Here is a 16,370-nt window from a genome sequence, read left to right as displayed (position 1 = left end):
CACCTCGGCCTCCCAAAGTGCTGGGATTACAGGCGTGAGCCACCACGTCCAGCGTAATTTTGGGTTTTTTGTTTGTTTTCGAGATGGAGTCTTGCTCTGTCTCCCAGGCTAGAGTGCAGTGGCATGATCTCGGCTCACTGCAACCTCCGCCTCCCAAGTTCAAGCAATTCTCCTACCTCAGCCTCCCAGGTAGCTGGGATTATAGGCATGCGCCACCACACCCATCTAATTTTTGTATTTTTAGTAGAGACGGGGTTTCGCCATGTTGGCCAGGCTGGTCTCAAACTCCCGACTTCGGGTAATCCACTCACCTTGGCTTCCCAAAGTGCTGGGATTACAAGCATGAGTCACCATGCCTGGCCAAGAATACTTTAAATATGCTATATATAAGAAAATTAAACATTTCCAGGAAATACTGAATATGGTAGAAAATAAAGTGAACCTTTTGCTGTATTACATTAAAAACTTACATCAGTTACATGGAGAGCAACATTTATTCATTCAAGAAATGTTTAATGATTATCTATCAAGTATGTTTTAATTCTTAACCTTGATATGCTCAGGTATTCTCTTCTATTCTTTTTTTTTTTCTTTAAGAGACAAGAGATCACTGCCATCCAGGCTAGAATGCAGTGGCGTGATCACAGCTCACTGTAACCTTGAACTCCCAGGCTCAAGCAGTCCTCCCACTCAGCTTCCCATAGCGCTGAGATTACAAGCATGAGCCACTGCACCTGGCCTTCTCTTCTTCTCTTATCCCAACTCAATTTTATGTATACTAATGGATTCTGTCCCAACTCCTTTTTATATAGCTTCATAGAGATTCTGGGGGTCTACAGTAAACACGTGGTAGTTGCTTGGAATTAAAGAAAACATAATTACCAAAAAAGAAAAAAAGATTTTTTAACAACAAACTAGCTACCAAGTGGTCATTCTACATAATAATCATCATTAAACCTCAGTGTAATGAAGAAATTGTTTCCCTACAAAAACATCTAAGTTCAACAACACAAAAATGAAGTGAAGGCCGGGCGCAACGGCTCACACCTGTAATCCCAGCACTTTGGGATGCCAAGGTGGGCAGAAAACTTGTGGTCAGAGTTCGAAACCAGCCTAGCCAACATGGTGAAACAACGTCTCTACCAAAAAAATACAAAAAAAATTAGCTGGGCGTGGTGGCATGAGCCTGTAGTTCCAGCTACTTGAGAGGCTAAGGCAGCAGAATTGCTTGAATCCAGGAGGTAGAGGTTCCAGTGAGCCAAGATCGTGCCACTGCACTCCAGTCTGGGCGAAAGAGTGAGACCTTGTCTCAAAAAAAAAAAAAGAAGTGAAAGGTAATTAAAAAAGAACTTACGAAGGAAGGTCTTTGGCAGCTCTCAAGCCCCAGCCTTTCTTTTCTGTGAGTATGACTTCCACATCTGCATGCTGTTTTCTCTGAAACCGTCTATTGGAACAATAATCCCCATTTGGACACCGAGAAGAACTGAAATGAGAAAAGGAGGAAATTTAATTCTTTAAAGCAGCAAAAGAACCAAAGTAACTTTGAAAAAATTTGTTAGTATAACTACATATATACATACTTTTATGGTATAATTAGCATATGTATGACTAACCCCCAACTAAACCTTCCTTTCCTTCCATCACAAAGGGATTCCTTAGAACTGAGTATCTACATTGTTACTTAAACAGATCATACCCACAATACAGCCTTGATATCTGGTCATCACAGAAATATCTACCACTCCCTAGGTGTCTAGAATACATTTTCAGGCTGCATGTAACCTTTCAGTACATTGACAACTCTGCAGAACTTATATTCTGTAAGTGCACCTTCCCTTCCTTCTAATCACTTTTAATTTTATTTTTTGAATGCAGCTAACTACTTGATCTACAACTGAGAAAATCTAAAGTCATTATTAAACATATCCTTGTTCAGAGTAAACAGAATAACATGGCACAGCTCTTCTCCCATGGATCCTAGAGTAAAAATGATAAAATCAAACACTGATTGACTTCTTAATATGTGATAGATATAAAGGTTTTTAAAGATGATTAAAACTACACCAGAGGGGGCTGAGTACGGTGGTTCACACCTGTAATCCCAGCACTTTGGGAGGCCGAGGCAGGTGGATCACTTGCGGTCAGGAATTCAAGACCACCCTCGCCAACATAGTGAAATCCTGTGTCTCTGAAAAATACAAAAATTAGCTGGGCATGATGGTGCACGCCTGTAATCCCAGCTACTTGGGAGGCTGAGGCAGGAGAATTGCTTGAACCCAGGAGGCAGAGGTTGTAGTGAGTCAAGATTGCACCACTGCGCTCTAGCCTGGGGGACAGAGGGAGACTGTCTCAAAAAAAAAAAAAAAAAAAAAAAAAGACCACTAGAGATTACCAATCGTTTTGAATACATTACTATTTATTGCCAACCCAGCAGCAAATAACATTTTTAGCAATGGTCAAAGGATGAAGGATTTGCTCTAGAGTGAGGCAGTATAAAGGAAAGCTTTCAGGAGGGAAGAGAATTTAAGGCAGAATCTCTAATGATACATAGGATATGCATAAAGAAAGCTGGAGATATAACTGTCCCTGCCTGTGTGCAGAAATAGGAAAATAATCCCTGTTTGGACAAAGGGAAATGAAACAACTAAAGATAACTGATAAGAAAGGTGAGTTGCTGGAGGATGAAAACACAGGCTGATGATATGCTACCAAGGGCTCTGAATACAAGGCTAAGTTTGAACCTAATCATGAGAAGAACCGAGAACTACTAAAAGCTTAAGTGTGTGAATAATATGAAGAAATATTTTTCTTCATGTATGCTTCACAAGGTTGGCAGGAAAACCCAGAAGAATGACTAGGGCAACAATATGAAGTGAGAATAATGCTAATTCTATGTCTTCTCTTCTTACATCTGTACTGTCATCTCTCTCTCTAGTTTGGATAAAAGAATACCAAAAATCCTTTCTCTTTATTTTTTCAAGGTATATATATTTAGTTTTGCAACACTATAACATGAGCAAAACCAAAAACTGAGCTTTGGGAAAAAAACACTTCACTAACATCAAAAATAAGGTATACTCTTTCCATGTTAAAGACAAGAAGATATTTTTCATCAATCAGATTGGTTAAAAAAATTTTTTTGAGACAAGGTCTCGCTCTGTCACCCAGGCTGGAGTACAGCGGAGTGACAGCTCACTGCAACCTCCACCTCCTGGGTTCAAGTGCTTCTCCTGCCTCAGCCTCCAGAGTAGCTGGGATTACAGGTGTGTGTCATCATGCCTGGCTAATTTTTGTATTTTTTAGTAGAGATGCGGTTTCACCATGTTGGCCAGGCTGATCCTGAACTCCTGGCCTCAAGTGATCTGCCCGCCTCAGCCTCCCAAATAGCTGGGATTACAGGCATGAGCCACTATGCCTGGCCAAAATTAAATTTTTTAATGTAAAGATACTTACTATTTATAAGAACAATACACAAGCAAATGTCTGTCAACAGAATAATTACCGGCTAACTATGAATAGAATACATAATGCAGTCAAGAGAAAGATTTAGGCAGGTCTGTACACAGAGCTCTGATTAGGTCTGATTAGCAAATCCAAGCAAGCATATAGAATAAGATTTTATCTGTATACATAAAAAGAGGAAAACATCTACCTATGCTAGCACAGGCATTAATCTACCTATGCTAGCACAGGCATTAAAAGTTTTCTGGAAAAATGACAAACAATGGGACTGATGTTTGGGAGAAGACATTCACTTTATGCATTTCTGAAATGTTAGGGTTTTATTTCACTTTATAGTGAAAGCTAAAAAATACCAACATTTACCTCTAGGACATAAATATTATAAAAGATAAAAAAGTACTGAATAGAAATTAATATTATAGGACTACTTTACAGAGCACTTAAAACATGGTGGGTACTGTAATCTAATGCATAATGCAAGGGATATTTGTTTCCCTATTAATATCTGTTTTCTACTATACATCAAAGTGTCTACTATACTTTTTTGCTTATAGTCACCCATAGGTAGGAGAAAGGTTAAATTTTATTCTTCATTGATAATTCAATATTTAGAGACATTTAATAGAAGTGTTGAGCAAAAGCCGAGTATTCTAATTTACTTACCATTCAATCATGAGAAGACGATTAAGACAATCTTCCCCACATGCTATTTCACCTTGAGCTCTTTCATCTTTAGAAAGAGGTGTACACTCACACTGCATTCGCTTAATATCTCGATGAGATTTATTCTTCTTTCTATTGGGTAAAATTTCATAAAAACTGATTAAATAAATTTCCTGGTAAAGAGATAACATATGTAATCAAATATGTGCCAAATCTCATTAGATTCTTTTGGGTTTTTTTAAACAGGGTCTTGTTCTGTCACCCAGGCCAGGGTGCAGTGATGCGATCATGGCTCACTGCAGCCTCAACCTCCTGGATTCAAATGACCCTCCCACTTCCACCTCCTGAATAGCTGGGACCACAGCTCATGGCACCACGCTTGGTTTTTGTTGTTGTTGTTTTTTGTTTTTGTTTTTTAATATTCTGTAGAGACAGGGTTTCTCTATGTTACTCAGGCTGGTCTTGAACTCCTGGGCTCAAGAAATTCCCCTGCCTCCACTTCCCAAAGTGCTGCAATCGCAGGCATGATCCACTACGCCTGGCTAGATTCACATTTAATGATTCCTGTAAGTCAACCATTCAAAATAAAACATCTAATTATTAGTACTTGTGAGATTGAAAATCCTAAGACCTGCGTTACCAAAAAAAAAAACATGAGAAAGGCAACCTTAACCTTGGCAAATGGGGAAGATGAGATGAGTTCAAAACTAATCATTCTGGAACTCAGCCCTTATTTCCTAGTCCGGGTCAGCTAAGCCTTGGATTCTGAACAGTTTCAAGCGTTAAAGTCATACCAGGTTCTAGGAAAAATAGGAAAACTCACGCATTTCAAATAGTGACACAGCTGGTTAAAGTTAAGTTTAAGAATCAGACTTCATGGATGAGCAAATAATAGTTGAGATATAAGATTGAGGGAGAAAAGGGGTTTCTAAAAAAATAAGAGTGAGTTCTAACTCAATCCAATATTTTAGAGAATCTTTCAGTAACACCACATTTGCATAAATTTTGTTTAAAAGCAGATTGAATTTTTTAAATGAAGTGTAATTACAGAATAATCAGGTAAATGTTTAAGACGGCTCAACTTTCTCCGTGCAGACAGATTTATTTTGGAGAAGAACATAAACTGCTAAAATTTGACTGGGTTCATAATAAGCCACGCCAGAGTGTGCAAAGCAAAAGTGAAAATGTGATTATTTATTGGCCTTTTTGCTGATGAACTAGTCTTTTACCCTGGTCTAAAAACAAAACAAAACAAAACAAAACAACCAACCAAAGATGGTCAAAAAAGATCTGTTAAGATATGTTTAAGATTGGGGAACTATAAGAACTATAACTCACTCTTTGACTATCAAACAGGAAACAGCATAGCTGCTCTAAACGGTTATCTAATCTCCTATCTCTAATCTGCTTTGATCTTCAACATATGTTCTATTCTAGTGCCAATTTTATGAAGTGCCTAAAGAGTGTTATGATAGTTTTAACTAAGTTTAGGTGAAAAGAATGATTCCTCTTGATTAAAAACACAATTCGTTAATGAGTATATGAATATGCTTAGCCTGAAGATGACTAAACAAAATTATCTATTTAGAAGTACTTAGCTACAATTTTGAAGAATCAGCAGCAGCTTTATTTTGTATTGCTCTAGAAGGCTGGAATAGGACGAATGGGCATAGACTTTGGCAGGTAAGCCCTTCTCCATTAAACATAAGAAAAATTTTTTCATTATATTCATACTATTTTTTATAAGAGTTTGTCTTCTTAGTGGCTCCTAAATGCCTAGCATATAACAGGCACTTCAAAATTTTGAATATATAGGCCAGGCGTGGTAGCTCACGCCTGTAATCCCAGTACTTTGGGAGGCCGAGACGGGCGGATCACCTGAGGTCAGGAGTTCAAGACCAGCCTGGCCAACATGGTGAAACCCATCTCTACTAAAAATACAAAAATTAGCTGGGCATGGTGGCACCCGGCAGAGGTTGCAGTGAGCTGAGATCACGCCACTGCACTCCACCCTGGGAGACAAAGTGAGACTCTGTCTCAAAAAAAAAAAAAAAAGTTAAATATATATAAATCCTTCCCACTGCAAAGTGGTGGAAGCCCTCTTATGCCTCCACTAACCAAATCTATGTGCACAGTTTTATATATATATATCTGATTCTCAATGCTAAAGAAAAGTCAGAGAACTGGACTGATTAGTTTTATTTATATTCTTTTACAAAGATCTTATAAGTTCCATTAGTCTACTCACACAATTCCTAAAGGGTACTACTTAAAATACTGAATATTTTAAATGTAAACCTAATTTATAACTAGATATAAATGAAAATAGCTGTAAAAGGCTCTCTGTTAAACGGTTATTTTGTAATAGAAAAAAATTTCTGGTAGGACCTACCTTTAAAATTAAGTCTTTTACCTTACACACAGTGGAAAATTTGATTTAATAACATTTTGATCCTTAAAGGTACAATGGCTAGGTTGATTCTCAACTGGCAGGAAAACTTCCAAAAAAGGAGAGTAAGGGGGCAGGATACTTTTTATTTTGGTTTTTTAAGCACAATCAATATACATTTACATCAGGAAAATGAGAAAATTATCAAGGAGGGGTTAAAGTTAAAACAGACTGAGAAGCCCTGCTCTAGAGGACTATGTTTTCATTACTCTTATTCTCATTATAATTTGTTTCATGTTAGGGATTTTTTGATAAACCACTTTATCATTTCTAAAATATTTATTACACTATTGCCAGATTTAATCTATTAACAATAGTCTAAAAAAAAAAAATGAGAGGAGAAAATTATGTTCTAGTCTAGTTCTAACTTTTTAAGTACCTGATATGGTTTGGCTGTTTCCCCACCCAAACTCAACTTGAATTGTATCTCCCAGAATTCCCACGTGTTGTGGGAGGGTCCCAGGAGGAGGTAACTGAATCATGGGGCCAGCCTTTCTCGTGTTATTCTTGTGATGGTGAATAAGTCACACAAGATCTGATGGGTTTATCAAGGGTTTTCACTTTTGCTTCTTCCTCCTTTTCTCTTGCCACCACCATGTAAGAAGTGCCTTTTGCCTCCTGCCACAATTCTGAGGCCTCCCCAGCCATGTGGAACTGCAAGTCCAATTAAACCTCTTTTTCTTCCCAGTCTCAGGTATGTCTTTATCAGCAGCATGAAAACGGACTAATACAGTACCTAAAGATACTTCATTCTGCACATTTTTTAAAATAAAATCCAAACTAACCACTTTTTTCTTCTCTAAGTACAGATTATTTTGCTGGGGTTTTATTCTATTTTTTTGGTCAGACTTTCACATGTAAAAGGAATTACAGAAATACTGGGCTAGCCTAAGTTATACTTTGAAAACCAAATAAGTAATGAAAGAAAAAAATAGACATCTCCTTTCCTGGGGGTGGAAGGGGCGGGGAATGGGGAAAGGAATCTATACTATCAAATCTAAATAGGTAAAAACACTTTTTTAGGCTTTTATAGTTATTTTATCCCACAACTCTTTCATGTGTTTTATCTCATACAGTCTGAATTGTTTAAAGGCTTTTTCTAACAACAAAAAAAAGAGTTAAAATTTGTCAAACAAGTATTAATTAGACTTACCTTTCTGTTAAATAAACATTTTCTTCAATAAGATCAAAGTAACAAGGCATTTTCCCTTGCTTGGCACATTCCTTCCATCGCTGTGGGTCCCTGAAGTCATCCATGACACAGGAGGGCCCAACCAGTGCTGAGCCTGGGGGCACTGATGTCTCTCCCTGCTCTACCTCTACTCTAACTTTCTTTCTGTCCTGAAGCTCACCATCACTTTCAGAATCACTCTCTATTTCCTGCCTTCTTTTTTTAAGAGGCCCTCTATCTTTGATATCATTTTTTTCTAAGTTTTTTGAAAAATCTTTCTTTTCATTCACAGCTAAAGTGTCCTTAATGGAATTGCTGCTTATTTCAGGTGCTTGCACTGACCCCTTATCTTTCTGAAGGGATAGAAGAAATTTATTGGACTGGTCTGAAAAATGGGATCCATCCTGTTGATCCCAATTCTCCTCTTCTTCACGATCATCTGTTAGGGAATCTGGTACTTGTCCTTGAGTTCGATCATACACAATCCCAGTTCCAGGAGGTCTACCTGATCTTGGATCCCAGTAACCATTGCCTTGCCAGTAATCACGTGTCCCACCATACTGTTCTGCATTTTGCTGATACTTGTGTCCACCACAAGCTCCATAGCTACTGTCAGGTTGCTGATATGTGGTAGAAGGCTTTTCTTGAGAGAAGTCCCAACCTAAGTTTCTGAGCTCTTCTGATGAGTGCAAGCCATCCACATGTGATATCTCACAAGAGGAAGAAAAACTCAAGTCTGCTTTTCCCAGTCTACTATCTGGCCTGTTTTGGAAAGTGGTCTGTTGCCAAGACTTATTTGGGACATCTTCAAAATCAGAAGAATAAATTGGCAGCTCTTCTTGCTGCCTAGAAGGTATTTTGGCTTTCACGGTTTCCTCTGAATTTGGGTGACCCAGAGGGTCAGATTTCACATCTGTATGACTTGTACTATCAACCCCATCACTCTGAGGATGAGAAAGTTCAGGCAGGTGGTTATCTATTTGTTTTCTACTGGACTGTGTAAAAGAAATTTCCGGATTCTTCTCTATTCCTTTATGAAGGAAAAACTTATCAGTTTGAGGACAGGCTTTACTTGCTATACTTTCAAATTTTTCCTCATACGAATGTCTCCTTGACTCCAATCTCTCATCTTCCCAATGGTCAGAATAGTGTCTATAACTTTGACTGCTCCGAGAAGAACAAGGACTTGTTTCTTCCATGGGCAAAGTAGAATTCTTTGGCACAACCACAACAGACTGGAGACGGTTTCTTGGAATACTGCTATCATCCGAATCTGTATCTTCTGAATCACTTTCATCATTTGAACTTTCAGAAGAGCCAGAATAATCTTCATGAACAGTAGACACAATTTCTGGGGCATGACCACTACTGTCACACTTTAATGCATAAGTTACACCATCACTGTCTTCCATGGTTAAATTCAAATCACAAGAAGAAAATACAACTTCTGAGTCATCAGAAGTATGCACATGTCCTTCTCCTCTTTCATCTAAAGAGATTTCTGGTCTTCCTCTTCTTTCAGGCAATATGGAATTCCCTTCTTCTTGAGCCTCTTGCAAACATTTCCCAGATAACCCATTATTATGCCTGTTCTCCCTGGAAGCAAATCCCTTTCCTGAATCAGGAAGGTCACTACCTACTTCTACTATTGTTTCTTTCCCTGCATGCTTTAAAAACTCTGAACTTTTTTTACTCTTTAGTACTGCATCCAGAACTGGAGATGTGTTCTCTCCGCATTTCAAGAGAGTTAGACTGTCCACCTTTATTCCTGGTGGAAGACTCTGAAGAGATGAAACAATACCTGAACTCCCAATAGGTTGATATAAATCATCAAAATGATTAACAGAAGCTGAACTAGTGCTACCGATGCTCTGCTTATATTCTTCACATGCAAATTTTGAGTGATCTGTCAAATTTCTACTATCACATATAACTGTTTTTGATTCCAAATGCACATTCATAAAGCTATTTGAAGAAATCTTCATAACTGAAGGCTCAATATTTTCAGCTTCGGAGTTACACAAAGAAGGGTTGCTATCGTTCGAAGTACAGTATATGTCTGAATCTTTGGTTTTGCAGCAAGAAACCCTCGTATCAACTGGTTCTTTAACTACTGTTTTGGAATAATCCATAGTCATAACTGGCAAAGATATGAGTTTATCTTGGTGTGGTGACACCAGAGGTTCTGTTTCTCTAAATGGGCTTTCTGACTTCTTATGCAGCATACATGTATCATCCAAGTCTTTTTCTTTGCATCTACTAATATTCTGAAATCCATTTGATGAAAGCATGCATGCTTTGACCAAAGGGGATAACTCCGATCCAGTCACACTATCATCAGAAGTCATTAAAACAGCATCAGTTTTAGAAGTGCAAAATGTTGCCAAATCAGATTCTGCCCCAGGAGATCCATTTATATTTAATTCTATGGGACAAAAACTTCTTAACTGATCATTCTTCACTTTAGATAAAGAGTCTAATTCCTTAATACTATCATGGCTATCATGTGTTATAAATTCAGACTTAAAAATAGGCAATTCATCTAGCTTTTTTAAAGTAGGTGAATCATTTAATCGATTTGATGGAGCTGGAGACCCAGCCTTTTCTCTTTCAGGATTTTTATTAATCATTCTTAATTCACTACCTTTTGAACAAGGTGTCTGTAAACCAAAAGAATGAGACTGTTTGATTTCTTCATTTAATTCTGTACAACAGAAAGAATTTTTAAATTTATCAGACTTGGGTATAGGTTTTGAAAGGGTAGATTTATAACGGGAAGCACTACTGTCGTGCTTAGAATATGATGACCCTCGTCGGAATCCCAGTTCATTAGGGGGAGAACAACATCTTTTAATTGCTTCATTTTCTGAAGTCCTTTTAGATTCTCTTTCTAGTTTTGAAGAATACTTGCCTCTTCTTTCCATCTCTAAGTAAGAGGTCTCAGTTTTACAGTCCCGATCAGATTTAGAATAGGATGATGTCCTTAGGTCTCTGTAAGAAGAGGAATGAGACGAGGTACGCCTTGAGTATGTCTTCTTATACTCTTCTTCTGAGTCAGAACTCTCTCGTGCTCTGTTATCTGTGTATGGCCGAGAATAGCGTGTCCTCTCTCGATAAGGGGAGCTCCTATGGTAGCGACGATCAGAGTCATAATAATGAGATCGTTCTGACCTGGAATAGGATAAATTAGTTCTAGAGCCTCTCTCAGACCTAGAATGAGATCTGCTCCGCCGTCGCTCTCTTTCTGATCTACATCGGGAAGATACATACCGAGTATCTCTTTCAAGTTTTGAATAGCTAAAATATTTATCATCTCTGTCTGTTTTAGATCGTGAAGATTTCCCTAGATCCTCACTTTTTAAAGGTGCTGAGCTCTTTTTAAAATCTCTTTCCTTTTCAATGCTTGCTGAAAATTTTAAATCATGTGATCTTTGACTTGAAGAAGTCCGTACAGAATCTTCATCAGATTCTGAACCAAGAAAGATGCCTTCAGATTGTGAGGATTTCTTCTTAGAACCTGTTTTTTTACAGCTCAGACTAATCTTAGAACTATCTGGAATTTCTTCAACCTTCCCAATATGGGAATCTTCTTTTTTTGAGGAAATATCTGCTTGCTCATTCAATATTTGAGTTACATGTTCTTCTGAACTATTAGATACAGTGTCCTGCTTAGTATCTGCTTCTGAAGATTCTGGTACAATTATAATTGGTGGTTCTTTCAGAGATCTAACTGCTACATCTACTGGTAAGGGTACTGGTGCTGCCATTAGAACTGTTATTGGTGTATGTGGCAAGGCCACTGGCTCTGTTACTGGTGCTGGTGATGAGAGTGTTGTGGCTTGGGCAGGTGGAGGCGGTGGAGGCGGAGATGAGGGCGGTGAGTCTACAGTTGTTGATTCTGCTATCACTGCTGGTAATGGTGCTGCATGAGTAGGCAGAGATGCTACTGCTGTGGTAGTAGCCAGCAGTGGCCTGGATGTTACATGAAGCAGGTGTTTCTTAAAATGAATTTTGCCCAATTCCACCCTTGACTTTGGTGGGGAAGATTCTTCGGCAGTAGATAAGGTATCACCAATTTCCATTTTCATTTTAGGAGTCGAGTCTACCTGAAGAGGTACAGCTGGAGGGTTTGGAGTATCACTTTGCTTTTCATTGCCAAGTGCAGTAAGAAACCTATTCTGCAAAGTTTTCTTTGTAAGGCTGAAGCTGAATGACACCTTCTGTCGTCCCTGTTCTTCCAAATTAACTTTTGTTTTGGTGCCTTTGGGCAAAAATCGACTAGAAGCAACACCTTTGAACATTGGTCCTTTGATGAAACCTGTTTTCTGCACATTTTCAATCTTTGCCTACAAATGAACAAAATAAGCAATTACTACTACAATAAATAGTTACTTTCAAATGGACTGCACAGTTTAAAATGTTTATTGGAGAAATGAAAAGCCCTTTTTAATAACAAATAGTATGAATTTCACTAAGCTATATATATCTTTATTATGAAAATTTTCAAACACAGTCAAAAGTATAGAAAATGGTATAATAAATCCCTAAGTATCCACTCTGAGCTTCAACAATTACCTATTTTCCCTATTCTTACTTTCTCTTACATAAATAACTTTTCAGTTTTATAACTATTTTCCAGGTAGCATTTTTTAAAAAGAATTTTTTAAAAACCTGACATATGTTTGAAAGACATTTGTATGAAGGGCAATATCTAACATCTCAGTACTCAATATGGTTTGTTCTTGTGTTCTATCAGAGATGAAAAATCAGAGGTCATCAAGACCAGTGGTCTCCTGGCATCACATTGAGTGCACAGTAAAAATACTCATCTGGGTCGAGCACAGTGGTTCACACCTGTAATCCCAGCACCTTGGGAGGCCGAGGCGGGAGGATCACTTGAGGTCAGGAGTTCGAGACCAGCCTGGCCAACATAATGAAAACCCATCTCTACTAAAAATACAAAAATTAGCAGGGTGTGGCAGCATGCACCTGCAACCCCAGCTACTTGGGAGGCTGAGGTGGGAGAATCACTGGAATCCCAGAGGCAGAGGTTGCAGTGAGCCAAGATGGCACCACAGAACTCCAACCTGGGCAACAGAGCGAGACTCTGTCTCAAAAAAATAAAAAATTTAAAAATTAAAAAAAAAATACTCATCTGTGATCCACACTCTAGGAAATATCAGATATCAACTGGAGCTACTGAGCTCTAAGATGAGGAAAGGGTTTGTTTTTCGGGGTATTTTGAGGTTTTTGGTCAAAAAAAAAAAAAAAAAACAAGCATTACATAGGTAATTCTAATCAATGTCCCAGGTTTGGGAAACCACTGATATAGAGGAATTTCCCACCTTACTTGTTTTACAGATGAGGTAACGAAATGAGGACCAGGCCTTCTGCCTTCCTGGAGAGTACTCTGCCTTGGCACACATCACTGTCTCTGCCTGGGCCCCCCACCCTCAAGTAATAATACTGCTGTATGAGCAACAGTTACAAAGTATAAACCTAAGAAGACTACTTTTCTTCCATGTTTGCCAAATCACCAAAGGAAATGGTGAGCTTTGGAAGTTCAAGGCATAATGTAGGTTGTAGAAAGAGCATCAGAAAAATCTACAGCAACAAACTCAATCCTAAATTAAAGATGGTGGTATACTTCCCATATGCAAAATTCTTCTAATTAATGTTCTTTAATCCACTTTGGCTATTTAAGAGAATAACTTCCCTTTAAACACAGTAAAATCTGAAATCAGTTTTCAAAATTACATAGTAGTCATTCAAGTTGGAAAGTAAATACCTTCACATGTATTATCATGGAGCAGTGAATTCCAAATACTTTATTTTTTTGAGACAGAGTCTTGCTCTGTTGCCCAGACTGAAGTGCAGGGGCACCATCTTGGCTCACTGCAACCTCCTCCTCCCCAGTTCAAGCAATTCTCCTGCCTCAGCCTCCTGAGTAGCTGGGACTAAGCCACCATGTCTGGCTAATTTTCTTATTTTTAGTAGAGACGGGGTTTCACCATGTTGTCCAGGCTGGTCTCAAACTCCTGACCTCAAGTGATCCACCTGCCTCAGCTTCCCAAAGTGCTAGGATTACAGGCATGAGCCAAATACTTTTAAGAAACCGAATCCACTTTTCAAGTTAAATCTTAAATGGAAGCTCAATACATAAAAAACAAGTAAAAGATATTTTTAGAACTTCCAACTTTCTCTACCTTTCCTAAATCTCTTGAAGCTCTAAAGTTTAAAAACCATTTTTCTGAGATACACAACATCCCTCACTGGGATAAGTTACCATGGCTCTAAAAACAAAATTAAAAACTACTACTTCATTTCACATTCAAAATGATAGCTACATTTTGAGTGTTTTCAGCTTTTACCCAATTTCTAAAATGTGTTTAGTGGTCCATCTCATAATCATTGAATGACTAGTTAAATTATACTTACCTCGTTTTCTTCTTCTCTATTTCCATTCAGCCAAGAAAACATGCAAAAGAATAAAAAGAAATCATAAATACTTAAAAACGATTAAAATAATAGTTATTTGTATTAAAACTTAGGATACTTACTACCTACAGGTATATTCTATATGGATTGTCCATTCCTTCAGACTCAGTTACATTTAGTTTAACAAATATTTACTCAAGATAGTGCCACATACTATGCTAAGGGCTGAAGACCAAATTTGAATAAAGCAGCATCCCTGCCCTCAAAAAGCTCAGCTTCCAGTAAGTTACAAAAAAAGAAATTTGTAACAAAAGTAATTCCAACATAATGGAGTAAATATAAGAATAGAAATATATATAGTGAGGCAGCAAAGAGGACGATAAGCAACTCAGTTTAGTGGGAAAACAGGAATGCAAAGAATTTTTCCTGCCCAGGTGTGGTGGCTCACACCTGTAATCCCAGCACTTTGGGAGGCTGGGGCTGGCTGATGGCTTGAGCCCAGGAGATTGAGACTAGACTGGGCAACATGGTGAAACTCTGTCTCTATAAAAAATACAAAAAAATAGCCAGGCATGGTGGCGTGCACTTATAGTCCCAGCTACCTGGGAGGCTGAGGTGGGAGGATCACCTGAGCCCAGGAGGTCGAGGCTGCAGGTAGCCATGATCACACCACTGCACTCCAGCTGTGGTGATGGCTGTCTTTACAAAAAAAAAAAAATTCCTGAAGAGAGGATTCGTTTTTGAAGAATACATTTGTGAGAAGATCCCAGGCAGAGTCAGAGATTAACACATAAAATAAGGCTGGGCATAGTGGCCCATGCTTGTAATCCCAACATTTTAAGAGGCTAAGTTGGGAGGATCACTTGAGTTCAGGAGTTCGAGACCATCCTGGGTAACATAGCAAATCCTCATCTCTCTTAAAAATAATTTTTAGGCCAGGTGCAGTGGCTCATGCCTGTAATCCCAGCACTTTGGGAGGCCAAGGCAGGCAGATCACCTGAGGTCAGGAGCTCGAGACCAGCCTGGCCAACATGGTGAAACCCCATCTGTACTAAAAATACAAAATTAGCCGAGCATGGTGGTGCGTGCCTGTAATCACAGCTACTCAGGAGGCTGAGAATCACCTGAACCCGGGAGGTGGAGGTTGCAGTGAGCCAAGGTCGTGCCATTGCACTCCAGCCTGGGCAACAAGAGCAAAACTCCATCTCAAAAAAAAAAAAAAAAAAAAAAAATGAAAAATAATTTTTAAAAGGAAGGCTAAGTTGGGAGGATTGCTTGAGCCTGGGAGACAGAAATTGCACTGAGCCAAGATCATGCCACTGTACTCCAGTCTGAGCAACTGAGTGAAAACCTGTCTCACACACACATACACACACACACACAAAATAACATAGAATAATATGTGTAAAGTATCTATAAACAGTTCAATATTACCTGAATATAAGGTGTAAGGCAGAAAGAAGCCAACAATAAGATGGAGTAGGAGGCAGTGGTCAGGTTTCTCATGAGAAGAATCATATTTCATCTTATGGATCAATGCTTCCCAATCGTTTTTGGTATCTGTTCAACTGTTCCAAAGGCAAGACTATTCCACATTACAGTGCATCTGCTCCATAACACAGTGCGCAGCTCTCTGGGTTATATGCTAACAAAGGTAACCACACTGACTAAGAGAAATCAAAAGCCACAAGTCTAGTGTACACTAGCACACCAAGGCATACTGAGGGACTGTCTACTTGGAGAAAAGGAAGCTACAGAAGGACATGACAGCGAGATTTGTATTTTCAGCTAGTCACTCATTGGGCTATGTGGCAAGACTGGAATACAACAATCTGTTTTCAATGTTCCTGAAAGGAAACATACGAAACCCTTTTCCCCAAATGTAGGCCTAACTTCATCATAATTCATTCCATTCACCAGTGTCTGTGGTAGCCATACGAAACCAAGTAATGACAGGGGGAGAGGGGGCAGTAAGCTGATAATACATGAATGAGATCTGAAGCAGTGCCAAAATTAACCATTTTTTTCTACTCCAAAACCACTAAAAACCTCATAAATATGATGTTAGCACTACTGTACTTCATCAATTCTATGATGTACATTTTGCCCACAGGATGCATGCTATCAATGGTATCATAGTTTTAACTGAAAATTTTTTTCACTTCTCAACGTTCATAAAATAATCAT

At 38.6% G+C, this 16,370-nt stretch overlaps 1 protein-coding gene across 5 annotated transcripts in view; it reads right to left on the bottom strand.

Moving 5' to 3' along the window:
• SETD2 (SET domain containing 2, histone lysine methyltransferase) overlaps positions 1-16,370 on the bottom strand; it is a 146,681-nt gene that overhangs the window by 96,984 nt on the left and 33,327 nt on the right. For 3 of the 5 annotated variants that reach the window (XR_010125597.1, XR_010125598.1, XM_063661228.1), the window contains exons 2-5: positions 14,184-14,223; positions 7,728-12,091; positions 4,126-4,257; positions 1,355-1,483 (exon numbers count right to left, since the gene is read on the bottom strand). Coding sequence is in view for 3 of the 5 variants with exons in the window: in XM_063661228.1 (XP_063517298.1) it covers positions 1,355-1,483; positions 4,126-4,257; positions 7,728-12,091; positions 14,184-14,223 (4,665 nt within the window). In the remaining 2 variants the exon portion in view is untranslated. The remainder of the gene's footprint in view (positions 1-1,354; positions 1,484-4,125; positions 4,258-7,727; positions 12,092-14,183; positions 14,224-16,370) is intronic. The other 2 variants (XM_063661229.1, XM_054481903.2) reach the window with 1 other exon arrangement.

Source organism: Pongo pygmaeus, chromosome 2 (assembly GCF_028885625.2).
Source record: "Pongo pygmaeus isolate AG05252 chromosome 2, NHGRI_mPonPyg2-v2.0_pri, whole genome shotgun sequence".
Taxonomy (NCBI): domain Eukaryota; kingdom Metazoa; phylum Chordata; class Mammalia; order Primates; family Hominidae; genus Pongo; species Pongo pygmaeus.
The sequence above is the reverse complement of the archived record's forward strand: the minus strand, read 5'-3'. Positions and strand labels throughout refer to the sequence as shown.